Source organism: Brachycentrus maculatus, unplaced genomic scaffold, assembly GCF_059751285.1.
Source record: "Brachycentrus maculatus isolate JH-2025_06_01 unplaced genomic scaffold, ASM5975128v1 h1tg000294l, whole genome shotgun sequence".
NCBI classification, from domain to species: domain Eukaryota; kingdom Metazoa; phylum Arthropoda; class Insecta; order Trichoptera; family Brachycentridae; genus Brachycentrus; species Brachycentrus maculatus.
The window spans coordinates 817,704-839,127 of NW_028281045.1; the positions used below are offsets into that span (position 1 = coordinate 817,704).

The 21,424-nt window shown below is 34.0% G+C and overlaps 1 protein-coding gene across 2 annotated transcripts; it reads left to right on the forward strand.

Annotated features, from left to right (window-relative positions):
* Positions 1–737: 737 nt before the first annotated feature.
* Positions 738–12,476, forward strand: LOC148304996 (protein VAC14 homolog). 2 transcript variants are annotated; one of them, XM_088267399.1, is made up of 14 exons: positions 738–1,069; positions 1,157–1,307; positions 3,572–3,802; positions 4,023–4,240; positions 4,738–4,858; positions 5,803–5,926; positions 6,710–6,996; positions 7,838–7,970; positions 8,058–8,169; positions 8,434–8,608; positions 8,696–8,814; positions 10,100–10,179; positions 11,366–11,519; positions 12,196–12,476. In XM_088267399.1, the coding sequence occupies exons 1-14, from the start codon at positions 975–977 to the stop codon at positions 12,347–12,349; spliced, it is 2,154 nt and encodes a 717-aa protein (XP_088123525.1). In that variant the 5' UTR covers positions 738–974; the 3' UTR covers positions 12,350–12,476. The 2 variants fall into 2 exon arrangements, with proteins under 2 accessions (XP_088123525.1, XP_088123526.1); XM_088267400.1 differs by having other exon boundaries at positions 748–1,069; positions 6,716–6,996.
* Positions 12,477–21,424: the final 8,948 nt, after the last annotated feature.

Here is a 21,424-nt window from a genome sequence, read left to right on the forward strand (position 1 = left end):
ACTCTTTAACACACAGGGAAAACTATATAAACACCTTTGGTTGACATCTATGCAAATAGGCATGTACTTAACAAATTTACACACTAAGGATGGGAAAGGTATTTCTACCCATTCGGTTGATTAATGCTTAAGGACAGGAAGGATATTTTTCCCTTATTTCTATGTCAAAGAAGGAATTATTTCATGTTTTTATATGAATATCATGTACCAATCTCTTTGTTAAGGTCTTAACGATTTGTAAACTATTATCGAATTCCGTCGCCAAAAGTCCGCAGGCGTAAAAAACACCCGTCCGAAATGTGTTAATGTCTTTGTTATTCATTTTATTTTTTAAAAGTAACCAATTCTCTGTTAACATGAAATACTTAATACACACTGTTTGATGAAAATATATTAAGTAAATTTAATAAAGTTTCCGTAGACAGACAGGCCATTTAAAAAAAGTAATCCAAAGCTTAGTAGGTTGGGTCGAATAATAGACTTCTGGCTTCGAATAAAGTCCATTGCGCCATAATAATAGCTGCAGTGAAAATTGGATACATTGATTTGTACATACTCATTTATTGCATAAATGATATTTTTATAATGTCGGCTTATTTTTATTTCTACAAAGTACCCATTTTACAAAAAAGTACACTATGTACCCCAATTTACGTAAGTTGATTTTTTTTAAACAAGAAGGTACCTACTTGTGTTACGGATTTTCAAAGTTTACATATGGCAACTTTATAGAAAACGTCAAATTCCGTCAATGTCAAAATTTATATTGTGCCAATTTGTACACCGTTGTCGGACGGATGTTTGTGTTGTTTTATTTAACGAGCGTCATAGATTTCTCTACTGATTAAGCCGCTATTAACTGCAGTTACATATTTTAAAAAATATATCTCCATGTAAAAATAACCTTTCCTTGAATTAAATTGAACATCTAAAATTTGTTGGTACACATTTAGAGTTGAAATAAAATATTGAAAATGACTGATCACGCCCCTCTAAGTGCGGCTTGCGTGAGGGCTCTAAACGACAAACTCTATGAGAAAACTAAAGCTGCTGCTGTGGAAATAGAAAAGTAAGGATTTATTTAAAAAGAGGACACAAGTGTTAGGTTGTTTTAATTTTTTTAAATATTTTTTATTTAATGAATTTTTTATTGTAGAATGGTAAGAGATTTTAAAGCGGCTAACAATACCATTCAAATAAAGAAGCTTATACGTGTTTTGGGGCAAGATTTTGCCACTTCGCAGAACGCACACACGAGAAAAGGGGGCCTTCTGGGACTCGGAGCTGTGGCGGTTGCACTGGGTCCGGTATGTTCGAAAGATTAAATATAGTACTTATACTTACTTATAACCCTTATCCGCACCCAATGGTGCATAGGGCACTGCATCGAATTGACACAGTGTTATATTGATCATTACTTACATGAAGGCAAGGTGATCACTCTTGCGCTTCAGGGACCAGTCCAGGGTAATATTAAATAAATATTATAGTATAAAATCACAAATATTTATTTTCACCCCCCCCCCCCGGGAATCGAACCCGAGACCTCCAGCACGGTAGCTAAACACGCTGACCATTACACCACAGAGGCGGACAGAATAGCGTAACAGGCGGACAAATATAGTAACATGTAATAAATTTCATCTTTGCGGATACGTCACTCATTCACAGTGAAGCGCCCTTGAGGTATTTTTTACGAAAATGGCGCTATATAAGTTATCCAATTTTATTATTATTATTATTATTATTCATAATATCGTAAAACCTCGATATTATGGACCTCTCTATTTAATGAACTTCAAATGTACAAAAATTAAAGATGTTTTGTTAATATTATACATGGTTAAATTCAAGTGTCGCTGCATGTAAACAATTTTTAGTAGCTATAATAATCACATATCGCTCACTCCTTTCAACAACGTCACATATCAAAAAACATGATTTTTCAGGAGATCGTTTTTAAAGTTTAAAAATATGTGGTTGAATACTTGTATAATAATACAATGTAGGAGGGTCCGATACCTTGCGCGAAACCCGCCTGGCACAGCGCGGGTGTAAACTGTGCACCTTCGAGTTAAGCTTAGACTATGATGTTCTCTGCGTTAATCTAACCATGATGTTTGTGTGAAAGCACTAAAATAAAGAATTAAAAAATAATACAATGTATTTAAAATAAATATCAAGCCACTTATTGAACTTTTTATTGTGCAACAGACTTTTTTAGGTAAAACCTGAAGGTTTTTTCTCCATTTGAAAAATATTTAGTATATATAAAAAAAAATTAAACAATACCCTTTCTTCAAAATGCAAAAACAACACTTTCTGCCCTGTAGCAGGTAAATATTAAGTTAAAATATGCCGCTTTTGCTGGGATATAGTACATTTTCTGGGCATTCCGAAAACATGCACAACTGAAAATTGACAATTTTTGATATATGACGTTGTTGATTGGAGTGAGCGATATGTCTCAAAACTTAAAAAACTGCATTTGATTCTTTTAAAAAAAAAATCAAAACTTGATTCCTTTTTCAAAGCAGGATTACCGAAAGCAAGCGTGTCAATATCAAACAGCAACATCACAACTTTATTTGTGTTTTGTATCGTTTATATCTAAATACAGTGTTCATATTTTCAAAAATAAGTTTCTTAATTTTGTCCGCCTCCGTAGTGTAATGGTCAGCATGCTCGCCTACCGTTCTGGAGGTCCCGGGTTCGATTCCCAGGGGGGTTTAAATATAAGTGATTTTTTTCACTCTAATATTTATTCAATATTACACTGGACTGGTACCTGAAGCGGAGGGCTGATCACCTTTCCTTCATGTGTAATCGATCGAGATAACACCGCGTTTATATGGAGCAGTGCCCTATGCACCATTGGGGTGCGGTAAGGGATTTATTATTATATTAATTTATTTTAAACCTATTTTTATAAAACGGAATTTCGGCTTTAAAGGACACCCCCCCCAATCAGTCCATTGTATTGATGTTTTACTGTATCTCAGCTTCTTTTCAGTGGACGTAAATCCAAATTTCACTAAATTATTTCGGTGTAATTTTAAATGCAAATCTTTCTTGTCATATTCTCAATATTATGAATATTTAAAGTATTTACTTTGTGGTTGGTCAATTTTAATTTTTTTTTATTTACAAAAATGTTAATAATATTAGTATATAACCACTCACCGAGATTTTTATGTCTACCGGTTCCGAGACGTACCCGTCTTTTCGTCAGGACAATCACTATTACAGCATGCAAACAATACCACCCTTCACCACCATAGCACCATTTACACACTTAAAACTACACAAAATGTTTAACACATGCGATTTTTGGTCGACCCGAAGACCAACATGCACTACAGTTTTCACCACAGACATGCGTTACGAGCCGAGGTTAAACATGCACTCAAAAGGGTGAAGGGTGGTATTGTTTGCATGCTGTAATGGTGATTGTCTTGACGAAGAGACGGGTACGTCTCGAAACCGGTAGACATAAAAATCTCGGTGAGTGGTTATATACTAATATTATTAATATTTTTGTAAAAAAAAATTAACTTTCTTGTCATTTCAGGATTGCTCAGAGTACCTAAACGTTTTGATTCACCCGATATTGGCGTGCTTCTCTGACACCGAAGTGAGAGTGCGCTACTTCGCCTGCGAGGCTCTCTACAACGTGGCCAAGGTGACGAGAGGAGCCATCTTGGTTCACTTCACCGATATATTCAACGTCCTCAGTAAATCAGCAACTGACACTGAACAGAGTATGAAATTAGCCTCCGATCTGCTGGACAGAATAATAAAGGTACACATTAGGGGAATAAACCCTTTGGCTACCGGGACTTTTGGGGTACTACGCTAGAAATACTGCGATTTAACTAGTTTCGGTTTCCGGTATTTCTCGCTGCAGTACCGAAAGCCGATATATCGGATTTTAGTAGCCGAGGGTTTAACTCAAATTGATTATTCAATCGGTGAGTGGGTTCTTGCGAATCAAGGAATAAAGTTTTATTTGTTTATTTTAGGACATTGTGACCGAGAGTGCTTCGTTTGATCTGTGTGCGTTTATTCCATTGTTGAGAGAACGTATTTACACTCGCAACGCATTTGCTCGTCAGTTTATAATATCTTGGGTTTCTGTATTAGATTCAGTGCCAGATATAGACTTGGTGATATTTTTACCTGAAATACTCGATGGATTGTTCAGAATCTTAGATGATCCGATGGTGGAAATTAAAAAAATGTAAGTATTCCCATTGCTTTATATAATGAAATTTCATGTGAATATTTCACTTATTTATTTATATTTTATCTATGGGTTTATGCAATATTTGCTATATAATAAATAAGAAGTTTGGTGGTCAATGGCTGACCAAGTGATGAAGGGAAGTGTAAGATTGGCCCTGAAAAACTAAGAACGGATGCATTATTGTAAATTTTAAATTGTAATTATTTTTGAATTTCTTTTATTTATTTATTGAACGGCTATGGCCTTTAACATAATACATATATATATAGTATCTAATATAAAAATACACTAATAGAGAAACAAAAAGTCTTAAACATAAAATAATAATAAAATAACAAATAGTAAGCACTGGTAAATACACATCTCCTTTACACACTATCAGCTTTGATGAATTATGTCTATGATGAAATAAAATAATTATGTGTAATTTACTGTCATAATAATAACGCACCATTATTGGAATCACAGATTATTATCTTTTTTGTTATTAGGTGTGGCGCCCAACTCTCTTTATTCTTACAGAGTATTAAGAATGACCCATCAAGAGTAGATTTTGCAAGTATGATCAACATTTTGATTGTTCATGCCCAGGCTACAGATGAAGTATTGCAGGTAACTTACTATATTTGTTTAATTTAATATTTATTTTACATTCATTCTTATATCAAATACAATTTCCTAACGATACATATACTGTTCATAACGCTGTACCTCTCCTGGTACCAATTGTGATGCATTGATTTGGCAAAAGAAGAATGAAATCAAAATGCGGTCACTCAGATGAATGTGCAGCATAACAATGTATGATAGATGTTTAAATAGTAAACTAAGGAAAGAATACAAAGCTGAGATAAGCATTATCAACACAATTAAGAAAGGTGTGTCAAGATTTTTTGAGCATGTAGAATGAATGAGTGAAAAAATAACTGTAAAGCAAATATACGAGGTAAGTGTAGTTGGAAATAGAAGCAGAGTAAGAGTAAGGAGAACTTGGCATGATCAAGTACAGTATTCCATACCAGAAAAAGGGGCGCTAAACGAATCAGTGCTATGTAGGATCTATTTTCCACATATATAAATGACAATGACAATGTACAGTACTCCTTTGACACACGCAGTGCTCCACTATCGGGATTACAAAAACTAATGCATTTCAAATGACAAAACAGTATTGTAGTACATATATTAACTTATTGGGAATGCACACAACCAAAACGGTATAAACTGATTGGGAGTCAACACGCGACGAATAAATATTATGAAATCCCGGAGTAAAAGTCTTCAGTGAATGACTGTACCGCGCTTTTAAGACACTGAAACAGCATAAATAGAGGTGGTTTTAAGCGGGGTATTACTGTACTTCAAATACTTAAGCATGGACAGGTCAACAGTCAGAATAATCGGCGGGTATGTATGAGAAGACACCTGAGTGTTATAGAGGCGAAGAATTTTTGCAAAGACAGAGTGGTGTAGCGTTCTATCCTCTCTACCTAGCACCGTGATGGTTAGTTGGCTAGTTAGCCTAATTATATAATATATATTTTTTAATTTTTCAGTTTACCGCGATAACATGGATTAAGGAATTTGTTCAACTTTCCGGTATAGAAATGTTGCCGTACATGTCTGGGATATTCACAGCGGTGCTGCCGTGCCTATCGTACAATGGTGACGCCCGAAAAAGTATCCTTTTCATTATTTTCTTTGTCTGTGTCTAACTGGGGAATAATTCATGAGCAAAAATACTAACGATTTGGTTACGGTGGACTTGTTTTCATGTTTAAGTAGATTTTCTACCTGGCTTTTCTGGGACTGATCACCTTGCTTTTATGTAGATGATTATCAAGAAAGCACTGCATTAGCAATATGTTTTTTGTGATTAACAGTTTTACTGTAAGCGTTATTGTGGAACTCTAATTTGGCACGTCAATATTTTTGCACCAATTGCTTTGTGGAACACAAAAAATATTAATTTTTTTCCAAACGATACTTTTATTTTTATTTTTATAATCTAATTATATAACTTTTTCTATAATTCTTAAAAAAATGCTAAATAAATTATTAAGTGTAACCACAATCTCAAGTTGTAAAACCAGGAAATATCTCTTCGTATGCTAAGTTTACCTTCCATTTTGCCTTGTAATAAAATATGTATTATTTTATATTTCGCTCCTCTTATAAAATGGCCTAAGTACTTTAGCTTTCTTTTTGTATAGTGTCTATAACGTCTCTGTCTTTTCCCATGCGTCTTAAAAGATCTGGGTTTCGAACTCTCTACCCAAAGTATTTTGAGCATTCTTCTATAGCACCACATTTTGAATGCCTCAATCTTCTTTGCGGTAGCTTTGGTGATGGTCCAGCTTTCTACAAATAGAGAAGCACTTATAATATGGAATAAATATTATTATTATTACACCGCAAAGTAAAAATGCTTTAAAAATATACAATATTTTCCATAATTTCTAGTGTCAGATATAAAGGAGACTGCTTTAGCTGTAAATTACAGCCTTATGAAGCTGATAACATTGGACGCAGGAGACATAGAATCGGGGAAGTCCAGCAAAGCGAAACGTGGCGATGAGGCTCAAGAAACTGAAGATGTTTCTCTGTCACCCAGTACAGCTCTACACGAGAAACTAGATCTCCCATCCGTTGTCGAAGTCTTAAATCAGTTACTTCATCACAATTCTGTACAGACTAAAGTTGCTGTATTAAGATGGATCCTGCATCTATACAACAAGATCCCCGCAAAGGTATTCACATAAGTCTGCATATTAAAGAAATAAAAGAGTGTATTCAATATTTTTTTATTCATTAGGAAGGTCAGCAGGAAACTCGTGCGCACAGCACAGCACAGGTGTAAACATATCGTATTCATACAGGAGAGAGAGTGACCAAGTGCATTGTTTAACAAAAACGTGAACATTGACTATTTGATTTCTTATTAGCTTAATATTGCCCTGTAAAAATCCCAAACGATTTTAAACATGGAAGTATAATATATTGACTTGGTAAAAATGACTAACTGCAAGCAAAAGTGACTTAAATGGCCCTCCTGAACATTTTACGTTTTGGTAGTTGGTCACTTTCTCCTGTACGACTACGATATGTCATTTTAAAATTTAATTCCACTTACTAAAAATTACTTTATTTACTAAAAATTATTGGTGGAATTTCCTGTTGGCGAACCATTCAGGTTTTCTATGCTTTCTCAAATGTTTTTTTAAATTTAATTTTTTTTATTTAAAATAAATATTTGTGTTTTTATTATTTACACAAATATTTCAATTTTACACTATTTCTGTGAGCCTAAGCGGCTCATTTTTAGAAATAGGTATCAAATTGTAGTAGAGTGGGTTCGAACCGAGAAACTCTGACTTAAGAGTCCGCACTAACCACGGGACCACAACTCGACACATGTGTTTATTTATAGAAAGTAGGATTGACAAAAAAAAAGATTTAATAAAGATAGGATTTTACCTATTTTATCTGTACTAGGAATCGTAGACAATAGGATGGTCCACTATTGAATTTAATTATTTATCTTCCTAGGGTTAATCGAGCATTGTTTTTAATTTGTTTTTATGATTGCAGATGTTTGCGCACACAGAACAAATGTTCGACGCTCTATTGAGCAGTCTGTCAGATCCTTCAGATGATGTGGTCAGGCAGAGTCTCGCAGTTTTAGCTGAAATATGCTCCACGCCTTCTTCTTCCAATGCTCAAGGTACTAAACTCCGAATGATAGTGATTGATAATCATCTCTTTTTCCTTCCGTCGATGGATTTTAATTCAATATGTGTACTGGTTTCAGGTGAATCTGATGTTAGATCAAGTCCTTATTACAGGAAGTTTTTGGTTAGTTTACTTCAGCTTTTTAGCTGTGACACCACTTTATTGGATGACAGAGGATCTTTTATAGTTAGGTAAAATCAAATATATTTTTATTAATTTTTTATTTTATTTTTTATTTTATTTTTTAATTTTTTAATTTATTGATTTGTTGTTTAATTTGTAGAACTCCATTTTAATTAATGTATTAATTTTAAATCAAACACAGATTTTTTGAGTCTACTAAGTTGTATTTTATTAACAAAAACACATAAAAAATGAATATTGTGACAATTGTTTCGCCTTGTTAGGGCATTATCAATTGAATGTTATCGGTAAAATAATACATTATTTTACAGACAACTATGTGTCCTGTTGAATGCTGAAGACATTTACACAACTCTGTCGGAGATACTGCTAAAAGAAAAGAATCTTAAATTTGCCGCTACAATGGTGGAAACATTAAACATGATTCTTCTCACATCAGCAGAACTATTCGAGTTACGAAATCAATTGAAAGATTTCAACACAGAGGTTTGTCGAGTCCTGTATGATTGTATTACCAGTCCACCATCTTGTCTTGTATTTTTTATTATTCATATTGTTTTTTTGTGATTTCAGAGCAGCCATACCCTTTTTGTGTGCCTATACAAGAGTTGGAGTCACAATCCCGTTACTTTGGTGGCTCTGTGTTTCCTTACGCAAAACTATGGCCACTGTAATCAACTGATCCGGTTATTGTATCCTTATCATTTTATCTTTTGTCCGCCTCCGTGGTGTAATGGTCAGCACGTTCGGCTACTGTTCCGGAGGTCCCGGGTTCGATTCCCAGGGGGGGGTCAAATAAATATATATGATTTTTTCGCTGTAATATTTATTCAATATTACCCTGGACTGGACCTGAAGCGGAGGGCTGATCACCTTTCCTTCATGTGTAAATGATCAAGATAACACTGTGTTTATATGAAGCAGAGCCCTATGCACCATTGGGGTGCGGATAAGGGTTTTATTATTATTTATTATTTATCATTATATACTGCATATTATCATCTTCTTCTTGTGGCCTGTGGCCATGTGACTTGTTTTTAGGAGATTAGCCTCCTGCTATTCCCAGCTGTCAATCCATCTCTTTGGTGGTCTGACCGGGAGTCGTCTGCCTTGAGATTGGCCATGCAGTGCAATGTGGGGGAGTCTGGATGGTTCCATTCTCGTCACATGCGCCATACCATTATCTTTTTTGTTGCCTTCCCCACCTAACGACATCTTTGATAACTTAATAATATCAAAAGCACAAATTGCTAGCTATTCCAATAATATAATGCCTTTAATCTCCTGACGTGTGACGTGTGACCATCGCATTGTTAATATTTTTGGAGAATTTTAAGAGAGACTAAAGTGGAGCTCTTGTAGAAGGTTAACTTTAACAGGGGCTATTCTGATGTACAGCACTTGTAAAAACCTTTACAATCAAGTATATATCAATAATATTGACATTAAATTTTATATTTTTATATACCCAAACCCATTTTTTTTGGACAATATCATCTATACATACTTATTTATGAATTTTGAAAGGTGTCTCAACTCGATGTGAAACATGTATCATCCTTCCCTTTTTTATGAAAGAAGATGGAAGTCTGAGTGTCCCAGGGCTTACGACCTGGCATTTGGCTGGCTTAAGCTTTATACACTTGTGTAACATTTATATCGTAATGGGCAAAATGGGGAAAATGCTAGGTCAAATCTTTTTTCATAAAAAAAGGGAAGAATGATTTATGTTTTATATCAGTTTGTGACACCTTTAAAATTGACATCTCATCCGTAGGGTGAATAATCCAGTGTCCGATATAATAAATAATATAATATTCTTATTTATGAACTTTGATTCTTCATCGAAATACCCTGTATATTCTCTAACCGCACTTTAGATTCTCTATGTCAGTATTTTATATACATATAAGTAGGTTATTTCAACAGAATTTATGCATACTTAAAAAATAATATTCCTTAACATACATACTGCAGTGGAAAATTAGAAGTAACAGTAGAATTTTTAACAGAAATCGACAAGTTGGTGCAATTGATTGAATCCCCTATATTTGCATGTAAGTACTTATTTTTGTAAGTGTGTATATAATAATTAAGTTTGTATGTAGTGCAAAGTATAATACATACATATATGGCAATCAAGAAAAATATTAAGCATCCTTGGGACAATATTTGATGAAAATGGCACTATATTAATTAGACAAATCCAGTGGAACTCAGTTATACCGGCCTAGGCTATTACGTCAACTCGTATATAATGTCACTTTTTAGCAAGTCTGCCCAAACAGTATGTATTAGTGTTATGAAAAAAACGGTTTTATCAACAATGAATGTTACCAGTATCGGTTATAGCATCCATTTCGTTGTAAACAAATTGTTTGCCAATCGGCAAATCGTTTTTCCGCAGTCAGTTGTTTACAATGGTTTTTGTAAACAACTATGAAAGCCATCAAAACACTTTCTCTCATCAAAAAGCTATGAAAGCCATCAAAACACTTTCTCGTTTCTTCCGCTTTAGAGAGATGTTTGCTACCATATGTATTTGACGCAGTATACCATTTACACAGATCCACAGAAAAAAAATATTAAATTTTTTTTCTGTGGATCTTAAAAAAAAAACAGATTTCTTTCAACAATAGGCATGCAACAAACTTGATTTTCATATAGCTGTAGTTTTTCTTTTTTTAAATGAACTCTGAGTATTAACTTTAATATTGCTAGTTTAACATGATGAAGTCCAATCAATGGAATAATATTAATATATAAGCCTTGTTTTTAAAATTCCCATTCATTAAAACAGCGTTTCAAAGTTTTAAGACTCTTTTATAATGTCCCTCTGATATAACATCATAATTTTGTTAGTTATATGGCGTTGTCCGCCTCCGTAGTGTAATGGTCAGCACGTTCGGCTACCGTTCTGGAGGTCCCGGGTTCGATTCACAAGGGGGGTAAAATAAATATAAGTGATATAAGTGATTGTCACATTTATTCAATATTACCCTGGACTGGTACCTGAAGCGGAGGGCTGATCACCTTTCCTTCATGTGTAAACGATCAAGATAACACTGCGTTTATATGACGCAGTGCCCTATGCACCATTGGGGTGCGGATAGGGGTTTTATTATTATATTTATTATATGGCGTTATAATCGAGTTCCACTGTATTATTATTATCAGTATTTTCAGATATTTCGTTATTTTTAAATTCTCACTTTAAACTATAACGGGTGGTGTTTTTGACAGATTTACGACTAGAATTGTTGGGTGGGTGGGGTGCAGAAGCCCTGTGCAGCGCCCTCTACGGACTGCTGATGCTCTTACCTCAGACGGAAGCATTTCACACACTACGGAAGAGGCTGCAATGTGTTCCTCACAACATCGTCTCGGTGCAAAATCAGTCAGTTCAAATTATAATTATTCTTTCAATTAATGTGCATTATGAGATTTCCCTTTAGAATTTAACCGGGCTATTATGCAGGTGTTCTCACGCCGGGCTATTATATAGATCCTATTTTACTGGGGATGTCTAAAGTAACTATAAATCCAGACACACTACAATAAATGTTTATTGCTACCTTATTTTCAAAATATTGCTGTGTGGAATTTGAAGCTCAGTAAGAGCATTTGCAAGATATTCGAGTAAGAAATAGGGTGTATTTGTGTGTAGTCAATTCATCATTATGGGTATGAAACCCATAATGATGTCAGTAATGACGAAACCCGAAATACTGGTCAAATAAAATAAAAATGGAAAAAACCTTGCAGTTGATGTTTTATTATATTAAGAGCAAAAATTAAGAAATATCAAACCATTGTTTGCGGAAAACGCTTAAAAGCGTCTATTAGATACTGTCGGTAGAGAGCGGGAGACGCTTAAAAGCGTTTTATTTGCTTACTTTTGGTGAAGTGCGAGAGACGCCAAAAAACATTGTACAGATCGAAATTGGGTTTGCGGTTACTTGCAATTAGTATACCGAGGGTCGGACGGCAAACTGTCCGAGTATAATTAGAGTCGGGGTTGACAAAAAAGCCGCCCGACAACAATGTGTTAAAAAAAATGTTTATATTTTTAGGAACAGCGAGAAGTTGAAACAAGACAATGTTAAAGCAGCACTGGACTTCGATGGATTACTGGCGCATTTCTTAGCCATACAAGAACAACATCGTATGTACAAGTTGTCATATCGGGCAAAAAATATGGGACTCGGAGATCAAGACTATTCCTGACAATCGCTTAAAGACTGGACTTAAATCAATTTACCTTCGCTAGGTTTAAAACATTAATGTATGCTGTTTTTATTATTATTATTATTATTTGTAAATAGACCATCGAACTAAGCAAGTATTAATGCTACCGCGATTTTTTAATGTTGGAGTCGAATGACTTATTAGGGTGGTGACTGACCGGAGCATTTCGTCGTAACGCAACATCGTAACATCGCTCGCGGCGAGCATCCGAAACTATGGATGGTTTCGGATGCTCGCCGCGCATTCGTATAGTCAGTACAGCGCTCGGCTCGCTGTACTGACTATACGAATGCCTGTATCGAATGTTAATGAAGAAATGGCTCCGCTCAGTCACCACCCTTAGATGCATGAGTAACACTGGTGTAGAAGGTCGTAAGGTACTATTATGTACCTGGTACAGTGTAAGTCAGTTATAACGTGAGTTTCGCTTGCAAAAGAATATTACCACTTTAATTAAAAATTTTACTTTGTAAATACCACTTTTTCTCAAAATCTATTGTAACACATTTGATTCATTATTTTCAAACACCGTATGTGAAGCTAAGTTTAAATTTTAAGAGTTGTTTTTTTGGGACTTTGAAGGATGAAGAGAGTGTAGAAGCTGTTTTTAATTTTTATTAGTGGAAAGATGGACAATCCCAATAGACAATAAATATAGACCTCCCCCCGAGGCTCACATTATAAATAATGGGTTTATTATAATTTACATTTCTATGAATTTATATTATTTCAAAATGTTTAAGTTTATGACTTTTAATATTAACACGTTGAAAGCCATGTGAGTCATATTTAACTCACGCTGTGTTTAGTCAACAGGTTGCGTGAGTTAAATCTAACTCCAATCATGGATTGGATTTTATGTTATGTGAATTGTATACGCTTCACGTTTGCCATGTAATGTAAATGTATGCACTTTCTGTGTGGCCCCCTGGAAAAATTACCGAAGTTGGCCCAGATTTTTCTCTGAAAACTAATACCATACTTGGCATTGCATTAAAATGAAAACTGTATATGTAGTCTGTTTACAGTTGTGGCCCCAAGGATGTTTTTTTTTCTAATTTGGCAGTCAATGTTTTAATAATTTTTACGATTTCGTATTTTAAGAAATAATGGTATTTACTGAGTAAAATTTCAATTAAAAATACATAGATATTACCAAAAACTGACTCCCTAATCAATTAATGATATTACCAACTTGAATCTGATAAAGAAGCTAATTAAAATTCTCATTATATATGTTATTGTTGGTTTGAAGGAAAAACGTTGAAAAAAAAATGGATGTTTAGTGGCGCAAATCTCACTTGGTCATTTAGAAAATAATCTGGACCCCCTTTTTACACGGTTTTGGAATACCATGGTGCTACATCCCTCGCATATACTTACCACTCAGTAGACTTGCCGATTGATACGCCAAGAGATCCAATAACAGCATGTTCAATTCTTGAAGGCCACCAATTATAGGCTGATACACCATAATTTTATTACTATAGATACCAATGTAGAAAGTGCTCACAATTTCTTCATGATTTGATTGCTTGCGCAGCTGGTTACCAAGAGCCAAAAATATCTTTAAACAAATCAATTTTTACATATTAACCTTTTAAACGCGTTAACTTTGTTCCTAAGAGATGCTCGTGCGGCTGTATTTCGCCGTTTTTTAAATGATTACTTTTATCATGTATTTAGTTATGAAACGATTTATTTTCCTAAACAAAAACGTTCAATGGGATTCATTGTGCCTTTTTGGTACTCTATAATACACGTGTGTCACATTATTCTTGAAATATATCGTAATATAAACAAATTAGATCGTAACATAAATAAATCAAAGCACGCATCGTGTGTCACTCTTACCCACTGGCGATGCGTAGCGTCGAGAGTGAGACAGATATAGGGCATGATTATGGCGCGGACTAATTACCGACCGCAAGAAAAATCAGGGATCTGTTCTTTTATTTATCCTTGTGATGTTACAAATTATTAGTCAGATATTTCAACAGATGTCATAAGGCCGAGGATTGACGTATTATTTTATCCAAAGTTCCACACCATGAAAAAATCCCTCCAAGTTGAACTTCGTTGAGGTTCGAAACTTGGAGCAAAGTGAAAACACAAACGCTTATGTCAGCCGCGTATGGGGCATGTCTTGTTAAAACACATACGGTTATGCGAGCCGCGTGGATCCGGTTAAAGGTGTCTTAACTGAGACAAGACATCTATCGTTTTTACACAAAAGAAGATGGAAATCTGACCATTCCAGGGCTTATAGCCTGGCATTCGGCTGGCTTAAGTTATCACTTTGTACACTTGTGTAACGTTCGCCATTCTGTCCATTATTGAACATCCATATTCCATTAATTTTTTACAAGATATATATGTAGTTGTTGAATTTTTTTGTTGTACATTAGTTTTAATTTTGGTAGATGTGGAATTTAGGCTGACGGTGGTGCCATCAGTTAAGAATTTGTGACGATGGGACATATCGCTCACTCCTTTCAACAACATCATATATAAAAAAAACTTGATTTTTCAGGAGATCGTTTTTAAAGTTTAAAAATATAATAAAATGTATTAAAAATAAATATCAAGCCATTTATTGAACTTTTTACTGTGCAACAGATCTTTTTAGGTAAAACCTGAATGTTTTTTCTCCATTTAAAAAATATTTAGTTTATTTATAAAAATAATTAAAAAATAACTTTTCTTCAAAATGCAAAAACTGCACTTTCTGCCCTGTAGCGGGCAAATATGAAGTTAAAAATATGCCGCTTTTGCTGGGATATAGTACATTTTATGGGCATTCCAAAACATGCACAACGGAAAATTTACGATTTTTAATATATGACGTTGTTGAAAGGGGTGAGCGATATGTGAGATTAATTCAGAATATATATTGAAATATCATTCATAGGGTGAATAATGTCCAGTGTCTGATAAAATAAAAGATGTTTTTTTTTTATGTTTTAATTTTAAATCAAACACAGATTTTTTGAGTCTACTAAGTTGTATTTTATTAACAAAAAACACATAAAAAATAATATTGTGACAATTGTTTCGCCTTGTTAGGGCATTATCAAACGAATGTCATTCGTTTGATAATGCCCTAACAAGGCGAAACAATTGTCGCAATATAATTTTTTATGTGTTTTTTGTTAATAAAATACAACTTAGTAGACTCAAAAAATCTGTGTTTGATTTAAAATTAATACATAAATTAAAATGGAGTTCTACAAATTAAACGCCAAGTCAATAAATAGATGTTTTTTTGTTTATTTAAATCCAGTAAATTTGGAAAGAAATATTATAGAGGCTTTGGATGACTCAGGTGATGAAAGCGATGTACCAAATGTGGGTTTGATAGTGAAAAATCCTTGTTGTGATATCTAAAAAATAGAATTTTAAATACAATAAACAAAAATTATTGGCATGCGCCGTGACGTACTTAGGCAGTAAAACTGGGATCTAACTAGGCCGTAAAACTGGGATCGGGAGTTTGATACATGCCAATTGCAAAATAAATTCAAGAAAGATTTATTTTCAAGTGGTCTGGGTGTTTGTTATATATTTTTTACATTTACCTTCCCTTTTCTCACTATCCTACCTGCAGGCAAGCCTCTAAAAATAAAGGTTTTGCAGGTTATTCATTTAAAAAAAAAATATTATATCCTATATACACTTTTATATTAGAAATCCAATCCACCATTATTTTTATTTTACTATACTTTTTTGACAACATTTTGAGTGTGTCCAAATACTTGTTCACAAAATCTGGATTATCTCCAATTACAGGAGTTATTTTCATATTATTTTTTGACATCTCATCAAAGATGAAGAAGAATATGGAAGTCTGGGCATTTACGGGGCTTACGACCGTCATAGGCTGGTTTGAGTGATCACTTTACACACGTGTAACATTCACCAATTCTACCCATTATTGACAACCACACTACTCAAATTCTTGGAAGTTCTATATATATGAACCAATTTAGAAACCTTGTTCATGAATCACTAAAACTTCACTAGAGCCATCTATTGGTGAGATGTAAAGAAGCTTTTTATCAAGCAGAAACTCTTATATTAGTATGTGAGATCCGAATCCCGGATTTTAATCACACACATGAGAAACGCCAAAAAAAAAAAAAAAAAATAAATAAATAAATAAATAATATACTTTTTTGACATGTAAAAAGAGAATCCAGTGTTTTTTTCGCACATATAATTTTTTATTTTTTTATTTCATATTTTAGAAATACAATATTCTCGATTTACCAGGATGATAAAAAAATGTTAGATGAATTTCCCGATCAATCCAAAAATATTGCTTTAAATAAAAAATTGTAATCACATACGTACCCATGATACATAAATGTAATCAGGGAAGCATGTGTGCCCCAATATCTTTGTTTCAATGGCAGTAAAGCCCCTATTATTCGACAGGATCATCTATTGGGTCATCCCATAAGTAATGCGCTTTTTTTCAATTGCATTTATTCCGCATTCTTCAAAATCATTTCAACGGAAAAATGATGAATTCCACAGATCAGTACTGGAGGAGTGTTTTTCGTCAAAGACAAGTCGCTCACTCCTTTCAACAACATCATATATCAAAAAACTTGATTTTTCAGGAGATTGTTTTTAAAGTTTAAGAATATGTATAATAAAATGAATTAAAAATAAATATCAAGCCACATTGAACTTTTTACTGTCCACAGATCTTTTTAGGTAAAACCTGAAAGTGTTTCCTCCATTTGAAAAATATTTAGTATTTTTAAAAAAATAATTAAACAATACCTTTTCTTCAAAATGCAAAAACAACACTTTTTGCCCTGTAGCGGGTAAATATTAAGTTAAAAATATGCCGCTTTTGCTGGGATATAGTACATTTTCTGGGCATTCCGAAAACATGCACAATTGAAAATTGTCGATTTTTGTGTGAGCGAAGTGAATTTTGGAAAAGAGGCATTACAAGTCTACCAGATAGATGGAAAAGCATAGTAGAAAGTGAAGTGTTTATATATTTTAGATTAAAAAATAGCTTTGTTTACCTAATTTTGAAAAATAAAAGTATAAAAAATCGCATTACTTATGGAATGACCCAATAAACCCCATCATCAAAACAGTCCTTGTGTTTTTGTTACAGCGGACACAAACGAATTGCAGAATATTTATAATAATATTGTGTATATTGATTTTGTAATATTGATTTGTGCATTTTTAACTTTTAAAATCTGTAATTTTTCGAACCGGATTTGAATTTAATTGATTCCTATTAATCGAGAGTCTATTTCAAGTATATTCCATAGTTTTTTAATATATTTATTTATTTTTACTGTTAAAATAATTATGATAAATAAGTTTTACCTTTGAACTCACAGATTGTTACCAAGGAATGTAGTAGATGCTGTATAATTGTGTTAATAATTTTACAAATAATTTATAATATATAAAATACTGTTCATTTATTCATTTTTATTTTTATAGTACAAATGTATTTTTAAAACATAACGTATAATAAGCCTAATAATTAAAATGGAATAATATAAATTTTATCAATAATATCCAATATTTGATTTATAATTTTATTTTTTACAAATTCATCTTGAGATCATTCTCATTATAATGATTTTCAAAAATCATTATAATAAAAATATAAATTTGGATAATTTAAATAGTGCCATTTTCGTGAAATACTAACTCAAGGGCGCTACACTGTGAATGAATTGGGGAAAAGAAGATGGTGGAAATGATTTAGCAAATAAATGTTATTTTAATAATACCAATCTGCTTGCTCCTAGATTTTTTCCAGGGACGGGTAGTCTATCCACTGAACTAATAGTCTTGTATCCAAACTGAAATTTGAATAAGCCAAATCGTGGTAATGACTTTTTAGTGGTTTATCATTTTACTAATGAACCTAACATTTTCCATTTATTTATTAAGTCAAACCACTCATTACAATTTGCGTCCTATTTTTGATAATTTCACCACTTAAAGCTGAGAAAATAGCATGTAATTTAAATATTTAACTAACTAAGCTAACTAACCATTACGCCAGAGAATCGAATACCATACCACTCTGTCTTTGCAAACATTCTTTGCCTCTTCCACATATGAATGCGAGCATCTCCTCATACATACCTGACGATTATTTATTATTAAATATTTATGTATATAATATTCACTGAAATCCATATAATATAATCCATTGCTTGATATATGATCTCGATAATGTGAACCTACGCACACATATACATGCATGCATGTGTGTGCATGCACACACACACACACACACACACACACACACACACACACACACACACACACACACACACACACACACACACACACACACACACACACACACACACACACACACACACACACACACACACACACACACACACACACACACACACACACACACACACACACACACACACACACACACACACACACACACACACACACACACACACACACACACACACACACACACACACACACACACACACACACACACACACACACACACACACACACACACACACACACACACACACACACACACACACACACACTCAAAAAGTATATTATCCTGCAGGAGTACTCCCGTATACGTAAGTACTCATCTGGGAAGGGTTAGTGCTTGCACATAAGTATACGGCATTACTCCTGAAAAGGCTAAAAGTAAATTAAACATAGTAGTATAAATATATGAAATGCATCTTGTCAATTACAAAGTTATCACCCTTTATCCGTTTAAATATAAAATATTTAAAAATACAAGAATAATTTGTCACCTTAAAAAATTAAGGTTAAATTTGCTAAAAAGCAAGAAAATGCATCTTTTTAATATTGATTATACCTTTGAACCCTATCCGTACCTGAATGATGCATATGGGACTGCATCAGATTGATACAGTGTTAACTTGATCAATAAATATACGAGGGCAAGGTGATCAGTCCTGCGTTCCAGATCTAGGAGGGGATTGGAAGTTATTTGAACACATACAGACGAAGGAGCCTAGGATGAGAGACGTTACTGCTATATGGAAAAGGAAATAGAAGGGGAATACCAGGCAATAAAAGGATAAAAGCAGCAGTGGCTAGGGCACTCGGGGTTGCAAACTCGTACTCGGACAAGGTTGAGTCACTTGGAAATTAAATAACGACTTCTTAAGATGAGTCTTTACTTAATTTGATTTTTGGATTTGATCATTTAAAGCTAATCAAGCCCATCAGGGCACAAATTTGGTTGTGTATTGCGTATTTATACAAGGCAAATGCGTATTTATACAGGGCAAATTATTATGACCTTTTTTTTAACATTTAATAAAAGTCCAAAAATTCAAATAAATCGTGTTGAGCAGTTTTTGGCATTTGCTTTTTAAAGATAATATCTTTAAAATGTTGGCCCCGACTGCGTTTTAGAACGTCCATTCGAAAGGCCCAATTTTTGATGATGCATTCAAGCATTTCAATCGGTATGGCGCAAATCACGCGAGTAACGTTGGCTTCCAATGCTTCAAATTGAAGCTGGCTTATCTGCAAAGACTTTAGACTATATGTACCCTCTAAGAAAAGAGTCTAGAGGTGTGAGTGATATCACAAAATCTAGGCGACTTATTCACCGGTTTGAAATGTGAAATTAACTTCTCACCGAATCGATCTCTCAATAGAGCCATTGTTTCATGCGCTGTGTGGTAAGTCGGAAAGTCGCTGCTGGAACTAAATATCGTCGAGATCTCAGGCTTCAATTTCAGACAGCAAATAGTCTGTCAACATGGTACGATTGCGGGCACCATTCACAGTAACGTGGTTGCCAGAGTCAAAAGGGACCGATGATTCCACCGGCCCATAAACCACATCAAACCGTCGTTTTTCGAAAGTTCTTGAATCTCTGAAGATAAGAGTAATTTATGCGGAGATTTTATGCTAAATGATTACCCATCGAGCCAGAAATGGGCCTCATAACGCTGTTTTTGACCAAAATTTTGTTCAACGGAACACAGCGAATCTTGTTCGATCAAAAGATCGAACAAGATGCGCTGTTGAAAACAAGAGCCTTGAACCATGATGAAATTGAAAGTGCAAGGTCTTTTTATAATGAAATGTCAAACAATACTGAACAAAATTACCATGACTCAAGCGTAATCTATGAATAAAAGTCTACTGAAAAAAAAGGTCATGAATCACCCTGTAGCTCCTAAGGGTGGTGACTGACCGGATCATTTCGTTGTAACGTAACGTCGTAACATTGCTTGCAGCGAGCATCAGCGAGCATCCGAAACTATGGATGGAGCGCTCGGCTCGCTGTACTGACTGCCTGAATGCTCGCATCGTAACAAATTATGTAACGACGAAATGGCTCTGGTCACTCACCACCCTAATAAAATATATTTAACAATTTAACAAGAATAAATAAGCTAGAAAAAAACATAACTAAGAAATAGTAACAAATACCATCCACATTGAATAACCTAAAAAGTAACAGTTTCCCGTTAGTTACATCTCAAATGTGTCCCTTGAGGAATAATATTTACAGGTACATTAAGTTATATTAACACATTGTTGTCGGGTAGTTTTTTCATCAACCTCGACCCTTATTAGTTTACTAATTAGGATCGTATACTAATCACAAGTAACTATAAAACCAACCCCATTTGTACAGTATATTTTGGCGTCACGCGCTGTACCAAAAGTAAGCAAATAGAACGCTTATAAGCGTCTCCTGCTCTCTACCAACAGCATGTTGAAGACGTTTTTAAGCGTTTCCCGCAAACAATGTGTTAATAGCCTACTTAAAAAATATAATTATACATCTATAAATGAGGAGTAGCTTTGCTTGAATATTTATAAATTCATATTTTTTACTTAGTAGCAAAATCTTTCTTGTTTTGTTGAAATTTTTAGAATGGTACACTAGCAAAAATATTACATATATCGCTCACTCCTTTCAAGAACGTCATAAATCAAAATACTTGATTTTTCAGGAGATCGTTTTTAAAGTTTGAAAATATGATACAATGTATTAAAAATAAATACTAAGCAACT